Source organism: Pristiophorus japonicus, chromosome 6 (genome assembly GCF_044704955.1).
Source record: "Pristiophorus japonicus isolate sPriJap1 chromosome 6, sPriJap1.hap1, whole genome shotgun sequence".
Classification (NCBI taxonomy): domain Eukaryota; kingdom Metazoa; phylum Chordata; class Chondrichthyes; family Pristiophoridae; genus Pristiophorus; species Pristiophorus japonicus.
The window spans coordinates 160,201,565-160,216,307 of record NC_091982.1 but is presented as its reverse complement, the minus strand read 5'-3'; the positions used below and the strand labels follow the sequence as shown (position 1 = coordinate 160,216,307).

At 45.9% G+C, this 14,743-nt stretch overlaps 1 protein-coding gene across 3 annotated transcripts in view; it reads left to right on the top strand.

The window, feature by feature from the left end:
* Nucleotides 1-14,743, top strand: part of LOC139265841 (diacylglycerol kinase delta) — a 198,208-nt gene that overhangs the window by 102,744 nt on the left and 80,721 nt on the right. For all 3 annotated transcript variants that reach the window (XM_070883343.1, XM_070883345.1, XM_070883344.1), the window contains exon 4: nt 9,073-9,177. In XM_070883343.1, the coding sequence (XP_070739444.1) occupies nt 9,073-9,177 (105 nt within the window). The remainder of the gene's footprint in view (nt 1-9,072; nt 9,178-14,743) is intronic.

Genomic DNA, 14,743 nt, shown 5'->3' with positions numbered 1-14,743 from the left:
GCAGGAATAGTGGATGCATTGGTTGTAATTTACCAAAATTCCCAGGATTCTGAGGAGGTCCCAGCAGATTGGAAAACTGTAAATGTAACTCCCCTATTTAAAAAAGGAGGCAGACAAAAAGCAGGAAACTATAGACCAGTTAGCCAAAAACCTGTGGTTAGGAAAATGTTGGAGTCCATTATTAAAGAAGCAGTAGCAGGACATTTGGAAAAACATAATTCAGTCAGGCAGAGTCAGCATGAATTTATGAAGGGGAAATCATGTTTGACAATTTTGCTGGAATTCTTTGAGGATGTAACGAACAGGGTGGATAAAGGGGAACCAGTGGATGTGGTGTATTTCCAGAAGGCATTTGACAAGGTACTACATAAAAGGTTACTGCACAAAATAAAAGTTCACGGTGTTGGGGATAATATATTAGCAAGGATAGAGGATTGGCTAACTAACAGAAAACAGACAGTCGGGATAAATGGTTCATTCTCAGGTTGGCAAGCAGTAACTAGTGGGGTGCCGCAGGGATCAGTGGCAACTATTTACAATCTATATTAACGACTTGGATGAAGGGATCGAGTGTAATGTAGCCAAGTTTGCTGACGATACAAAGATGGGAAGAAAAGCAATGTATGAGGAGGACAGAAAAAACCTGCAAAAGGACATAGAAGGCTAAGTGAGTGGGCAAAAATTTGGCAGATGGCGTATAATGTTAGAAAGTCTGAGGTTATGCACTTTGGCAGTAAAAATGAAAGAGCAACTTATTATTTAAATGGAGAAAAATTGCAAAGTGCTGCAGTACAGCGGGACCTGGGGGTACTGGTGCATGATACACAAAAGGTTAGTATGCAGGTACAGCAAGTGATCAGGAAGCCAATGGAATCTTGGCCTTTATTGCAAAGGGGATGGAATATAAAAGCAGGGAAGTCTTGCTACAGTTATACAGGGTATTGGTGAGGCCACACCTGGAATACTGCGTGCAGTTTTGGTTTCCATATTTAAGAAAGGATATACTTGCTTTGGAGGCTGTTCAGAGAAGGCTCACTAGGTTGATTCCAGAGATGAAGGGGTTGACTTATGAGAAAAGGTTGAGTAGGTTGGGCCTCTACTCATTGGAATTCAGAAGAATGAGAGGTGATCTTATCGAAATGTATAAGATTATGAGGGGGCTTGACAAGGTGGATGCAGAGAGGATGTTTTCACTGATAGGGGAGACAAGACTAGGGGGCATAATCTTAGAATGAGGAGGAATTACTTCTCTGAGGATTGTAAATCTGTGGAATTCGCTGCCTCAGAGAGCTGTGGAAGCTGGGTCATTGAATAAATTTAAGACAGAGATAGACAGTTTCTTAACCGATAAGGAAATAAGGGGTTATGGGGAGCGGGCAGGGAAGTGGACTTGAGTCCATGATCGGATTAGCCATGATCGTATTAAATGGCGGAGCAGGCTCGAGGGGCCGTATGGCCTACTCCTGCTCCTATTTCTTATGTTCTTATGATGCCACTTCCACAGTCGAATGGCGTGCTGATACTGTGCCACGAGATGTGTGTAATAAATGCAGCTTTACCAAGGAACAAATTTTTAAAAAGGACTGAAACATAAAGAATTGAAATAATGAGAGAAGCATCACCCATAGAACCACACGGCAACAAGGAATCACCAACTTTAGAGGGGGGAGGCAGTGAATGGGGAGAGGATGCTGGTGTGACTATCTCTTCCCAGAGTACATGGCAACAGTTTCACAGACATCATTCAGATCCTCCCTTTGCCAGCAAGACTTGGGTTCCATTAGCGCATGGAGGAATGTGACATTTGTAGGCACACATCTGCATCGTTGCAGGAGCCATCTGCAGCCCAGTCACAGTTCTGTTGGCGCTGATATGATACAGAATAATACCAGGGCCTCGAGAGTTAAATTACGAGGACAGGTTGCATAAACTTGGCTTGAATGCCCTTGAGTTTAGAAGTTTCAAGGGTGACATGACCGAAATGTTTAAAATGTTAAAAGAATTTGATAAGAGTAGATACAAAGAAACTATTTGCTTTGGTGGGGGAATCAAGAACGAGGAGAAATAATCTTAAAATTGGAACTAGGCCATTTAAGAGGAAAATTAGGAAGCACTTTTTCACACAAAGGGTAGTAGAAATCTAGAACTGTGTCAGCTGTGGCTCAGTGCCCTGCACTCTCGCCTCTGACTCTCCCCCTCCAGCCTCTCTCTCCCCCTCCAGCCTCTGACTCTCCCCCTCCAGCCTCTCTCTCCCCCCTCCAGCCTCTCTCTCCCCCCTCCAGCCTCTCTCCCCCCTCCAGCCTCGCTCTCTCCCCCTCCAGCATCGCGCTCTCCCCCCAGTCTCTCCCTCTCTCCCCCCAGTCTCTCCCTCTCTCCCCCCAGTCTCTCCCTCTCTCCCCGCAGTCTCTCTCTCTCTCCCCCCATCTCTCTCTCCCTCTCTCCCCCGTCACTCTCTCTCTCTCCCCGTCTGTCTCTCTCTCTCTTTCCCCGTCTCTCTCTCTCTCTCCCCGTCTCTCCCTCTCTCTCTCTCCCCGTCTCTCTCCCTTCCCCCCGTCTCTCTCTCTCTCTCTCTCTCTCTTTCCCCCTGTCTCTCTCTCTTTCCCCCCGTCTGTCTCTCTTTCCCCCCCGTCTCTCTCTCGCTCTTTCCCCCGTCTCTCTCTCTTTCCCCCCGTCTCTCTCTCGCTCTTTCCCCCCGTCTCTCTCGTTCTTTCCCCCGTCTCTCTCTCTCTCCCTTTCTCCCCCCCCCCCCGTCTCTCTCCCTTTCTCTCCCCCCCCCCCCCCGTCTCTCTCCCTTTCTCTCCCCCCCCCCCCGTCTCTCCCCCCCCCCTGTGCCTCTCCCTCTCTCTGCCCCCGACTCTCTCTGCCCCCGTCTCTCTCTCTGCCCCCGTCTCTCTCTCTGCCCCGTCTCTCTCTCTCTCTGCCCCCGTCTCCCTCTGCCTCCGTCTCTCTCTCTCCCCCCGTCTCTCTCTCTCCCCCCGTCTCTCTCTCTCCCCCCGTCTCTCTCTCTCCCCCCGTCTCTCTCTCTCTCCCCCCGTCTCTCTCTCTCTCCCCCCGTCTCTCTCTCGCCCCGTCTCTCTCCCCCGTCTCTCTCTCCCCGTCTCTCTCTCTCCCCCCGTCTCTCTCTCTCTCCCCCCGTCTCTCTCTCTCTCTCTCCCCCCAGCCCCTCTCTCTCTCCCCCCAGCCTCTCTCTCTCTCCCCCCAGCCTCTCTCGCTCTCCCCCCAGCCTCTCTCTCTCTTCCCCTAGCCCCTCTCTCTCTTCCCCCAGCCCCTCTCTCTCTCTCGCTTCCCCCAGCCCCTCTCTCTGCCAAGCCCCTCCCTCTCTCCCCACCTCTCTCTCTCCTCAGCCCCTCTCTCTCTCTCTCCCCCAGCCCCTCTCTCTCTCTCCCCAGCCCCTCTCTCTCTCTCTCTCTCCCCTAGCCCCCCTCTCTCTCTCTCTCTCTACCCCCAGCCTCTCTCTCTCTCTCTCTCTCTCTCTCTCTCTCCCCCAGCCTCCCTCTCTCTTTCTCTCTTCCCCCAGCCCCTCGCTCTCTCACCAGCCCCTCTCTCTCTCTCTCTCCCCCCAGCCCCCCTCTCTCTCTCTCTCTCTCCCCAGCCCCTCCCTCTCTCCCCACCTCTCTCTCTCCCCAGCCCCCCCCTCTCTCTCTCTCTCTCTCTCTCTCCCCCCAGCCCCCCTCTCTCTCTCTCCCCAGCCCCTCCTTCTCTCTCTCTCTCTCTTCTCTCTCTCTCTCCCCCCAGCCCTCCTCTCTCTCTCTCTCTCTCTCTCCCCCCAGCCTCTCTCTCTCTCTCTCTCCCCCCAGCCTCTCTCTCTCTCTCTCTCTCCCCCCAGCCTCTCTCTCTCTCCCCCCAGCCTCTCTCTCTCACTCCCCCTCCAGTCTCTCTCTCAGAGGCCTGCCGCTCTCAGACCCCACCCCCCCCCCGGGCCAGACGGAGGGGGAAGTGAGTCAGAGCCTCAGGTCCTGCTTCTCGGCACCACCAGGGGTGAGCGGCTTGTCGCCTGTCGGTCAAAAAGGTACAGTACGGGAGGGGGTGGCGGTGGGGGGGCTTGAAAAAAAGTGCAGTACAAATAGTTATATCGTTACACCGAGGCCCATCTGCTTTCTCAAGTGGACGTAAAAGATCCCATGGTACTATTTTGAAGACGAGCAGGGGAGTTAACCCCGGTATCATGGCCAATATTTATCTCTCAATCTACATAACGAAAAAACAGATTTTCTTGTCATCACATTACTGTTTGTGGGAGCTTGCTGTGCGCAAATTGGCTGCCGCGTTTCCCACATTACAACAGTGACTACACTGCAAAAGTACTTCATTGGCTGTAACGCGCTTTGGGAGATCCTGAGGTCGTGAAAGGCGCTGTAAATCCAGTCTTTTCCATCAAAAGGCTGTGGATGCTGGAACAATTGGAGCTTTCAAGACTGAGGATGATTTGTTTTTCTTAGATAAGGTCATCAAAGAATATGGAGCAAAGGCAGAAAACATTTTTTTACACAGGGAGCTGTTAGGATCTGGAATGCACTGCCTGAAATGGTGATGAAAGCAGATTCAGTAGTAACATTCAAAAGATAATTGGATAAATACTTGAAGGGAAATGATTACAGGGCTATGGGGAAAGAGCAGCAGGGTGGGGTTCATTCGCTAACTCTACCAAAGAGCCGGCAGAGGTACAATGTGCAGAATGGCTTTCTTCTGTGCTGTATCTTTTCTAAGGGAGGCAAATTAAGTTGATCTAATTGATCTAATCTAACTGCAGGCTCGAAGGGTTGAATGGCTTACTCCTGTATCTATTGATAGGATATTACACTGTGACTAACCCACCAGTCACAAACTCAGAATCATAAAGAAATGAGACAGGGTATGGTGTTTCTCAGTCAGAGTGTTGGAGCCTAGGGCGAGGCCGGTGGGCTCAATTGCCACTTCTTGTGTTTGAGTGTACTTTTGATTGACTTTCTTGCTTTCTACCCAATAGGGAAGAGCCCGATTTCTCTTGTGCAGAATGGTGTGTGAGGTGGTAAGAGATAAAGGGGGAGAAGAAAAAATTTTTGGTATGTGTTCACAAATCGTTTGTTCATGTTTGGGCCCAGCATGCATTCTCATCAGTCTCACTGGTTCCTACCAGCACAGACTTGTGCAGGTAAAACGCTACAAGTGTGAGTGGGGTTTTGCATTACTACCCTCACAGGCTCGGGAATGGTCTTCAGTAAATACTTATTATTAATGCGATTTAGATCACGGAAGTACTTTATCAGTCATGTCAAAGTTGTGATAATTTTTCTTTTCACTGCATCATTTTGAAAGACGCACAAGTCTTTCAGCTCCCTGATTTATAAAGATGATGGTCACTTTGTGAAATACCTGGACCCTGGGTACTTACTTGGGTAAACCAGCCAAGCTTTGAGGTACTCAATTTTGGAACTGTTCTGAGTCCTAAGTGGGGACACGGGTTCGGAACTGGTCTTGTCTCTGAGATGATGCTCAGGTTCGAAGCTGGTCTGATCCTGAATTTGAATTGAGGTTCGGAGCTGTTCTGGTCTCTGATATCTGGCTTGACCAGTTTGGAGCAAGGCTTAATTTCATACAAACTTTGATCCTGAGCATTCTGGGTGTCTGTCATGTGTAGTATCTGCTTTGTCTTGCTCTTGATTAGGAACAGGATACTGCAACCTTTACACTGCAGGTATCCAACCATTTGTATTTTCATTGGCCAGATCTGGACACCCAGCCTTTACACAATCTGGGGATGGGTTTGCAGCGATAGTCAGGCGGTAACGAATTGGACTGATTTCTTTGAAAAACATTTGAATGGAAAATATGAGAGCAGCCGTACATAGTGTGATTTTTGATGTGGTTTGTTATAGGATGTGAGCAAAGGAAGAAGCAGATAAGAGGCTCTCAGTCACACATAGTCTTACTGCTGCTGCACTAAATATAACTTTAGCACTGATATAATCTCTAGATTAGCGATCAGATACCTTTCTGATGTGAAGAACCATCCTTTCCAATTGGTTGAGCAGAATAAGTGTGACTGTGTTTCAGGGTATGAGTTGTAAGCTGTTGTAAACCACCAATTACGCAAAGAGAAAAATAACGCAGTCATGAGAAATTATCATTGACCGCAACGTGAATTGCTCTCCGGACATTGGCAGCTCAAGGTTTGATGAACTTTCGCGATCAAGTGCAGTCGATCATATTATTGGGAATAAGCAGAAAAATTCACATGTGTAACAAAAGCAAAATACTGTGGATGCTGGAAATCCGAAATAAAAACAGAAAACGATGGAAATAAGCAGCGGGTCAGTCAGGGAGCATCTGTGCAGAGAGAAACAGAGTTATCGTTTCACGTTAATGACCTTTCGTCAGAAGTGGAAGATGTTGGAGATATAGCCGGTCTTAAGAAAATGCAGAGGCAGGGAAAGGGGGAGAAAAGAACTTAAGAATTAGGAGCAGGAGTAGGCCGTATGGCTCCTTGAGCCTGCTCCGCCATTTCGACCTCAACTCCACTTTCCTGCCCGATCTCCATATCCTCATGATTCCCCTACAGTCCACAAATCGACCTCTCAGCCTTGAATATACTCTAATTATATTAATTACGTTAAGTTCCTCATTCTCTTAGCCCTTGGTTACCCACATTTTTGGTATGCTTTTTGTATCTTTTACTGTGCAAACATACAAAATATTTGTTTAAAATCTCTGCCATTTCCTTATTTCCCATTATAATTTCTCCTGTCTCAGCCTCTTAAGGGGCCAATGCTTACTTTTGCTACTCTCCTTTTTCCATACTTATGATCTGTTTTAAATATTTCACTCTCAAACTCAACGTGAAATTCTATCATATTATGATCATTCTTCCCCAGAGGATCCTTTGCTATGAGATTACCCTGTTGCATTACACAATACAAGATATAAAGTGGCCTGTTCCCTGGTTGGTTCCACGACGTATTGCTTGAGGAAACTGTCTCAAATGCATTCCATAAACTCGTCCTCCAAACTGTCTTTGCCAATTTGATTTGCCCAGTCTATATGAAAATTAAAGCCCCCACGATTATTGCATTACTTTTGGTACAAGCTACTATTATTTGTTGATTAATACTCTGTCCAAATGTGTAGCTACTGTTAGAGGGCCTGTAAACTACTCCCCACCAGTGTTTCCTGTCCCTTATCTCCATCGATACTGATTCTACTTCCTGATCTTCTGAGCTAAGATCCTTTCTAACTACTGCCCTTATGTCATTACCCCTCCCCCCCCTTTTCCATTCTGCCTGTATTTTTGAAACATCAAGTACCTTGGAATATTTAGTTTCCAACTTTGATCACCTTGCAACCACATCTCGATAATGACTAGTAGATCCAAACTCATTTATCTCTATTTGTGCCACTAATTTGTCTATCTTGTTACACATGTTTCATGCATTTAGATAAAGAGCCTTTAATTTGAATTTTTTATTATTATTCGCTGCTTTCACTTTATTTGCTGATGCACTATTACCGTTAAATTCTCCCTTCCAGTCACACTCTGCCATTTAGGACTGAGATGAGAAGATATTTCTTCACTCAGAGGGCTAAGGCTGTGGATGCTCAGTCGTTGAGTATATTCAAGACTGAGATCGATAGATTTTTGGGCACTAAGGAAATCAAGAGTTATGGGGATAGGGCGGGAAAGTGGAGTTGATGTTCAAGTTCAGCCATGACCTTATTGAATGGCAGGCTCGAGGGGCCATGTGGCCTACTCCTGCTCCTATCTCATATGTTCTTATGTAGAGGAGACCACATTTGGAGTCACGAATACAGTATACTAAATTGCAAGAAGTTCAAGTAAATCGCTGTTTCACCTGGAAGGAATATTTGGGACCTTGGATGGTGGGAAGGGAGGAGGTGAAAGGGCAATGGAGCCCCTTTCCAGATGACTAGCCAGTGAGCCCTGCTGAGATGTGCATCAGGTGGATGTCAGACGACGATGAGACTGGGCTCACTTGTGGTGCCCTCCATGGAAGAATAGCCTGTTGACACTCACTGTTAGGCGTTACCCATGCTTGCACAGCAAGGTGCCGTGGGAAGGGGAGCGGGTGTTGGGGATGATTGAAGAGTGGACCAGGATGTCGCAAAGGGAACGGTCTCTTCGGTATAATGAGAGAGGAGGTGGTGGCATCATGCTGGAGGTGATAAAAATGGCAGAGGATGATCCGTTGAATATGGAGGCTGGTGGGGTGGAAGGTGAGGACCAAAGGGAACCCTGTTGTGGTTCTGGGAGGGAGGAGAAAGGGTGAGAGGTTGGCACACTGAGTGTGAGGGAGAGGTTAGCACACTGAGTGTGAGGGAGAGAGCCAACAGACACTGCTACTATACTCCGTTTATTTTTGGGATTGGTTCTGTTGGTGCTTTGTGATAGAATTCACTCCCCACAGTGCTAGATACAGGAAATCCAGATAGTTCCTCTGATAGCCTTTAAATATTTTGATGACATTATCACATTTTGGTTAAAGAGCTGGAATACCTCAAAAATATGTTCAGGGTGATTTTTGCAACTTGCTCCATTTTTATAAAATTATATTATGGGAAAGTGGTAAAGTTGCTCTATGCAATCCTGAGCATGCTGGCTTTTTGTTTGGGAACAGCTCCACAGGCGGCAATCTCTAAATTACCCGCTCATCATGTGTGACGCCTAACAGTGAGTGTCAACGGGCTATTCTTCCATGGAGGGCACCACAAGTGAGCCCAGTATCATCATCGCCTGACATCCACCTGATGCACATCTCAGCAGGGCTCACTGGCTAGTCCTCTGGAAAGGGCCTCCATTCCTGACCTTCCCCTCTCAATCTGGAGGTGCTGAATCTAACTGCTGAGCTGCTCCCGCCTCCCCCTAATAGAGACCCCTTGTATGAAGCTGATGATCTGATGAAATTTAGAAGCTAATTGTTCATGTCAGCGCAGTGAAATGTGAGAGGATGATTACAATACAAACTTAACATGAATATCCTGGCTATGTTTCAGTGTTTAGCCTGTATTGGTGCACTGGTACTAAGTTACCCCAGAAAGTGAACTTGTGTAAGCAGATATATATACTTGTTGTTTTCACAGATAATTACTCCTTTCCGAAAGCTGATCTTGTGTGCTGAAAACCGCAAGGAGATGGAAGATTGGATTGCAGCAATGAAAACTATCCAGAACCGGGATCACTTTGAGGTGAGCTGGCTGAAAGCCCAACAATTGCTACATCTTCAGGAATCTGTAAATGTAAATTAACCACACAGTGCTGAGCTGTTGTGTGAGAGGAGAGAAAAGTAGCGAGGTTTCAAACCTGAAAGAAAAATTCAGACAATGATGTGGTTTAAACATTGGCTCTATCCCTCTCCCCAACTCCTGTCTGAGGCTAAACCAACCTCGGTGTTCGCAACCTCGGTGTCATATTTGAACCTGAAATGAGCTTTCGACCACATATCCGCAGCATAACTAAGACCGCCTATTTCTATCTCCGTAACATCGCCCCGTCTCCGCCCTTGCCTCAGCTCATCCGCTGCTGAAGTCCTCATCCATGCCTTTGTTACCTCTAGACTTGACTATTCCAAAGCATTCCTGGCTGGCCTCCCACATTCGACCCTAAGTAAACTAGAGGTGATCCAAAACTCAGCTGCCCGTGTCCTAGCTCGCACCAAGTCCCGCTCACCCATCACCCCTGCACTTGCTGACCTACATTGGCTTCCGCTTGAGCAACGCGTCGATTTTAAAAATTCTCATCCTTATTTTCAAATTACTCCATGACCTCACCCCGCTCTAACTCTGTAATCTCCTCCAGCCCCACAACCCTACCAAGATGTCTCCGCTCCTCTAATTCTGCCCTCCTAAGCATCCCTGATTATAATAGCTCAACCATTGTGGCCATGCCTTCTGTTGCCTAGGCCCCAAGCCCTCCCTAAATCTCTCCGCCTCTCTACCTCTCTTTCCTCCTTCAAGAAGCTCCTTAAAGCGTATCTCTTTGACCAAGCTTTTGGTCACCTGTGCTAATTTCTACTTATGCGGCTTGGTGTCAAATTTTTATCGCACAATTACTCCAGTGAGACACCTTGGGACGTTTTACTACGTTAAGGCACTATATAAATACAAACTTGTCTATATTATCTGGTTTGTGTGAAAGCCTTTGGAGCATTTCAGGATGGAAATTGCTAGATAAATGTAAGGGTTATCCGTAGCCGGACGTCATTGCAGCCTTCACTCAGTCCTTGTTGTCTCTTGTTTTTGACAATTATATAACAGGTGACATCATCTTTTTCCATTTTACATATCAGTGATGATCCCAAATCTCCATCAGCAGCGCTATCATTTTAAGATTTGTTCTTGAGAGTGGGCAATGATGGCAAGGCAACATTTATTGCCCACCCCTACTTGCCCTGAAACTGTGTGGCTTGCTAGGCCACTTCAGACGGCAATAAGAGTCTGCCATGTAGTGGGGACTAGAATCACATAGGAATAGCAAGTTCCCTTTCCCGAAGGATATTTGTGAACCAGTTTGGTATTTATGACAGTCAACAGCCTTTATGATCATTTTAAGGGGCAGAAATTTGCCAGATTTATTGAATTTGTTTCCACAACTTGCCATGTCTTTGAAAGTTGCAAGTCCAGGATTACTGACTGTACCCTAATATGTGGAGCCAATCACAGCAGCTCTGACTCCGCCTCAATGCTGTAAATGGTCAGCTAATTCTCAACAGGTGGGTGGTGGGACCCTCCTGAGGCAGCTGGGTCATCATTGGCAAATGTAAATAGCTGCCCCATTTCTGGTTGTAGCACAAAGTGCTCAGCCCTCCCAAGCAGGGATTGTTTATGCACAGAAGTTTTTGTGGTGTTCTGTAATCTATTTGCAGTGTAAATGATTATAATCCATAACAATTTACTGAAGAAGCATTTCTATTGCGAGCAGTATAAAGGGGATGTTTGTGGTGGATCAGGCTTTGTCCAACACCATTTAAAAAGGCTAGCGGGTGTCTTCTCATTTTTTTAAGGGAAGCACTTTACCCTATTGTTTCTGCCTGTAGCATCCCCCCCCCCCCCCCCCCAGTACAAGCTGTAGTCAATGCTCACCTTTTTATCTCTCTTATCTCCCCTCCCACCATTAAGGCATTGACTGTTGCTAGGATACGGTTGCTCCAGTACCTTGTTCAGGTGGCCATTCTCCATACGTGGAGCTAGATAGTGAGTGCTGGCAGCCATTCAATTATAGGGAGCGTCCGAGACAAGCTAAATCCCAGTCTGAACTGATGTGCACACACGCACACTTTCCAGCAGCACTAGCTTGCTTTTATATAACACCATTAACGTTAAAAAATAAAGTCCCAAGTTCGTGCTTCACATATGGGGAAGAACAGACAAGGAGGGCGAGATTAGGATGGTTGACCAAAAGCTTGGTAAAAAAATAGATTTTTGAGATGGTTTTAAATGAAGAGAGAGAGAGATCAGTAGGCATGGAGATTTAGTGAGGGAGTTCCCAAGACTGGTGTTTCTGTTGGTAAAATCAGTATCGAACTGAAAGTCCCAGGTTTGATTAACAGAACTATACTGAATCTCCTCAATTACCTTCCACCTTTCCCAGTGCTTATTTCCTCTGTCCCTAATGATGGATTCTAGTGATTATTCCACAATTGAGACTAAACTCAATGGCCTATGGTTCCTTGGTTGCTTCCCTTTTTTGAATAAAGATGTAACATTTGCCACCTTCCAATCCTCAAGTATTATCCAGCGAGTTTTAGAAGATTATAACTAACGCATCTCCAATTTCCTGTGGCCTATTTCTTTTTAACACACTTGTATGGAAAGTATCTGGACCTAGAGATTTGTCTGGTTTCAATCCCAATTATTTTACCTATATACAGTTTTGTTAGTTATATTAATCCCTGTAAGTTTTTCCCTTCACTGATCTCCAGTATTCCCTATTGCTCTGGTATTGTATCCTCGATCAAAGCAAAATACTAAATTAGTAGTGTCACCATGGTCTTATTCCCTACTATTGTTATAGCTAAGTCTATTTAATGAGCCCATCTCCTCGTTTACTACTCTTTTTCTTCATGTCCATTACTAAATTAAGCATCATCTGTCCTTTGTCAGGTTGATGCCTTTGCTGATATGTTGAATTTCTTTAATAAACCTGATCCCTTTCCTACTTGCATAGTATCCTAAGTATTTACAGCACAGAAACAATCCATTCAGCCCAGCAGGTCCGTGCGGCATCTATGTTCCACCTGAGCCTTCTCCCACCTTCTTCATCTAACCCCATCATCATAGCCTGCTACTCCTTTCTGCCTTGTGTGTTTATCTAGCTTCCCCTCTATGCTATTCACCTCAACTACTCCTTGTGGTCGCGAGTTTCACACTCTAACCACTCTCTGGGTAAAGAAGTTTTTCTGGAATTCCCTCTTATGTTGATAGTTCTTTCCTATCTGTACATAGCTTGAAATCTTCTGTCATTACCACAATGTTGCAGCTTAGAACCCTCCCTCATATTATTGCATACATTCCTGTGTTAAGTCATCACAAACAGATCTATCAAATTCTCTTACCAGCATTTTCTGCTCCTTGCTGTTCCTTAGTTCTACCCATACTGATTCCATCCATTCATTTAGAACCCTCCGTCCCACCAGCCCGATAATATATTTTATTAATAGTTTCATCTCTCCTTTCTCCGCCCCACCCCAATCCCTGTCTCTTTTCCCCCTCCCCCCCCCATCTTTTTTGTTTCCTCCTTCTTTCTAAAATTCCCTTTCCTAATTTATACCTCTAAAGGGCAAGAGCTGTATTCGCTAAAAAAAAACAGCCATGGACGACTAAAGAGGTAACAGAACATAAAACTAAAAGAAAAGACATACAAAAATGCAAAAAAATCGCACAGATCCTGGCGATTGGGAAAAATGCATAAAACAGCAATGGGTGACAAAACAGATAGAAAGAGCTACAAAAAGGCAGTAGGAAAAGAAACTTGCAACGGATATCAAAATCAACACAAAATGTTTTTACAATTATATTAGGAAAAAGAGGGTGGTCAGAAGTAATGTTGGCCCCTTGAAAACTGATATTATCAATAATCCGGAATGGCGGACATGTTGAATAATTACTTTGCATCAATATTTACTGTAGAGGAAAAGGATAGCATGCCGGAAATCACAAGGAAATTAATATTAAATCAGGGATAAGACACCACAAAATTAACGTAAGCAAAATAGCAGTAACGAAGAAAATAATGGCACTAAAGATTGACAAATCCAAGACCAGATGGTTTTAAAGGAGGTAGGTGAGCACATTGCCGATGCCCTAACTATAATCTTCCAAAGCTCTGTCGATTCACGATCCATTCCTTTAGATTGGAAAATTGTGTATGTTGCTCCGCTATTTAGGAATGGTGAGAGAGGGAAACCAGAGAATTATAGACTAGTTAGCCTAACATCTGTTGTCAGGAAATCACTAGAGTCTATAATTAAGGATAAGGTGACTGAACACCTTGAAAATTTTTAGCTGATCAGGAGAGCCAGCATGGATTTGTAAAAGGCAGGTCATGTCTTACGAACCTGATCTATTTTTGTGAAGAGGTGACTAAAGTAGTGGACAGGGAAATCTCTATGAATGTTAATTATATGGAGTTCCAGAAGGCATTTGATAAAGTCCCTCATAAGAGACTGTTAACTAAGGTTGATACCCATGGATTTGAAGGCAAATTATTGACCTGGTTAGAAATTGACTGAGCAGCGGGAGACAGAGAGTAGGGTTAATGGGCAGGTACTTTATTTGGCAGGATGTGACGAGTAGTGTCCCGCAGGGATCTCATTTGGGGCCTCGACGATTCACTGTATTTATTAACGACTTGGAAAATGGGATAGAAAGCCACATATCCAAATTTGCCGATGACACAAAGATGCAGTAATCATGACCATCTTTAAAAAAGGGGACAAGTCCGACTGCGGCAACTACAGAGGAATCTCCCTGTTATCAGCCACTGGGAAAGTCATCGCTCGAATCCTCCTCAACTGTCTTTTCCCTGTGGCTGAGGAGCTCCTCCCAGAGTCACAGTGCTGATTCCGTCCACTACGGGGTACAATGGACACTATTTTTACGATGCAACAACTGCAAGAAATATGCAGGGAACAGCACTAACCCTTGTACATGGCTTTCTTTGACCTTACAAAGGCCTTTGACACTGTCAACCGCGAGGGACTATGGAGCGTCCTCCTCCATTTCAGCTGCCCCCAAAAGTTCGTCACCATCCTCCACCTGCTCCATGACAACATGCAAGCCATGATCCTGACCAACGGATCCATCACAGATCCAATCCACGCCCGGACCAGGGTCAAGCAGAGCTGTCATCGCGCCAACCTTCTTCTCGATCTTCCTCGCTGCAATGCTCCACCTCACACTCAACAAGCTGGAGTGGAACTAAACTATAGAACCAGTGGGAACCTGTTCAACCTTCGTCATCTCCAGGCCAGATCCAAGACCGTCCCAACCTCAAACAACAGTATGCAAACGACGCTTGCGTCTGAGCACATTCAGAGATTGAACTCCAAGTCATAGTCAACATCTTCACTGAGGCGTACGAAAGCGCGGGCCTTACACTAAACATCCGTAAGACAAAGGTCCTCTGCCAACCTGACCCCGCCACACAGCACTGCCCCCCAGTCATCAAGATCCACGGCGCGGCCCTGGACAATGTGGACCACCTCGGGAGCCTATTATCAGCAAGGGCAGACATCGACGATGAAGTTCAACACCG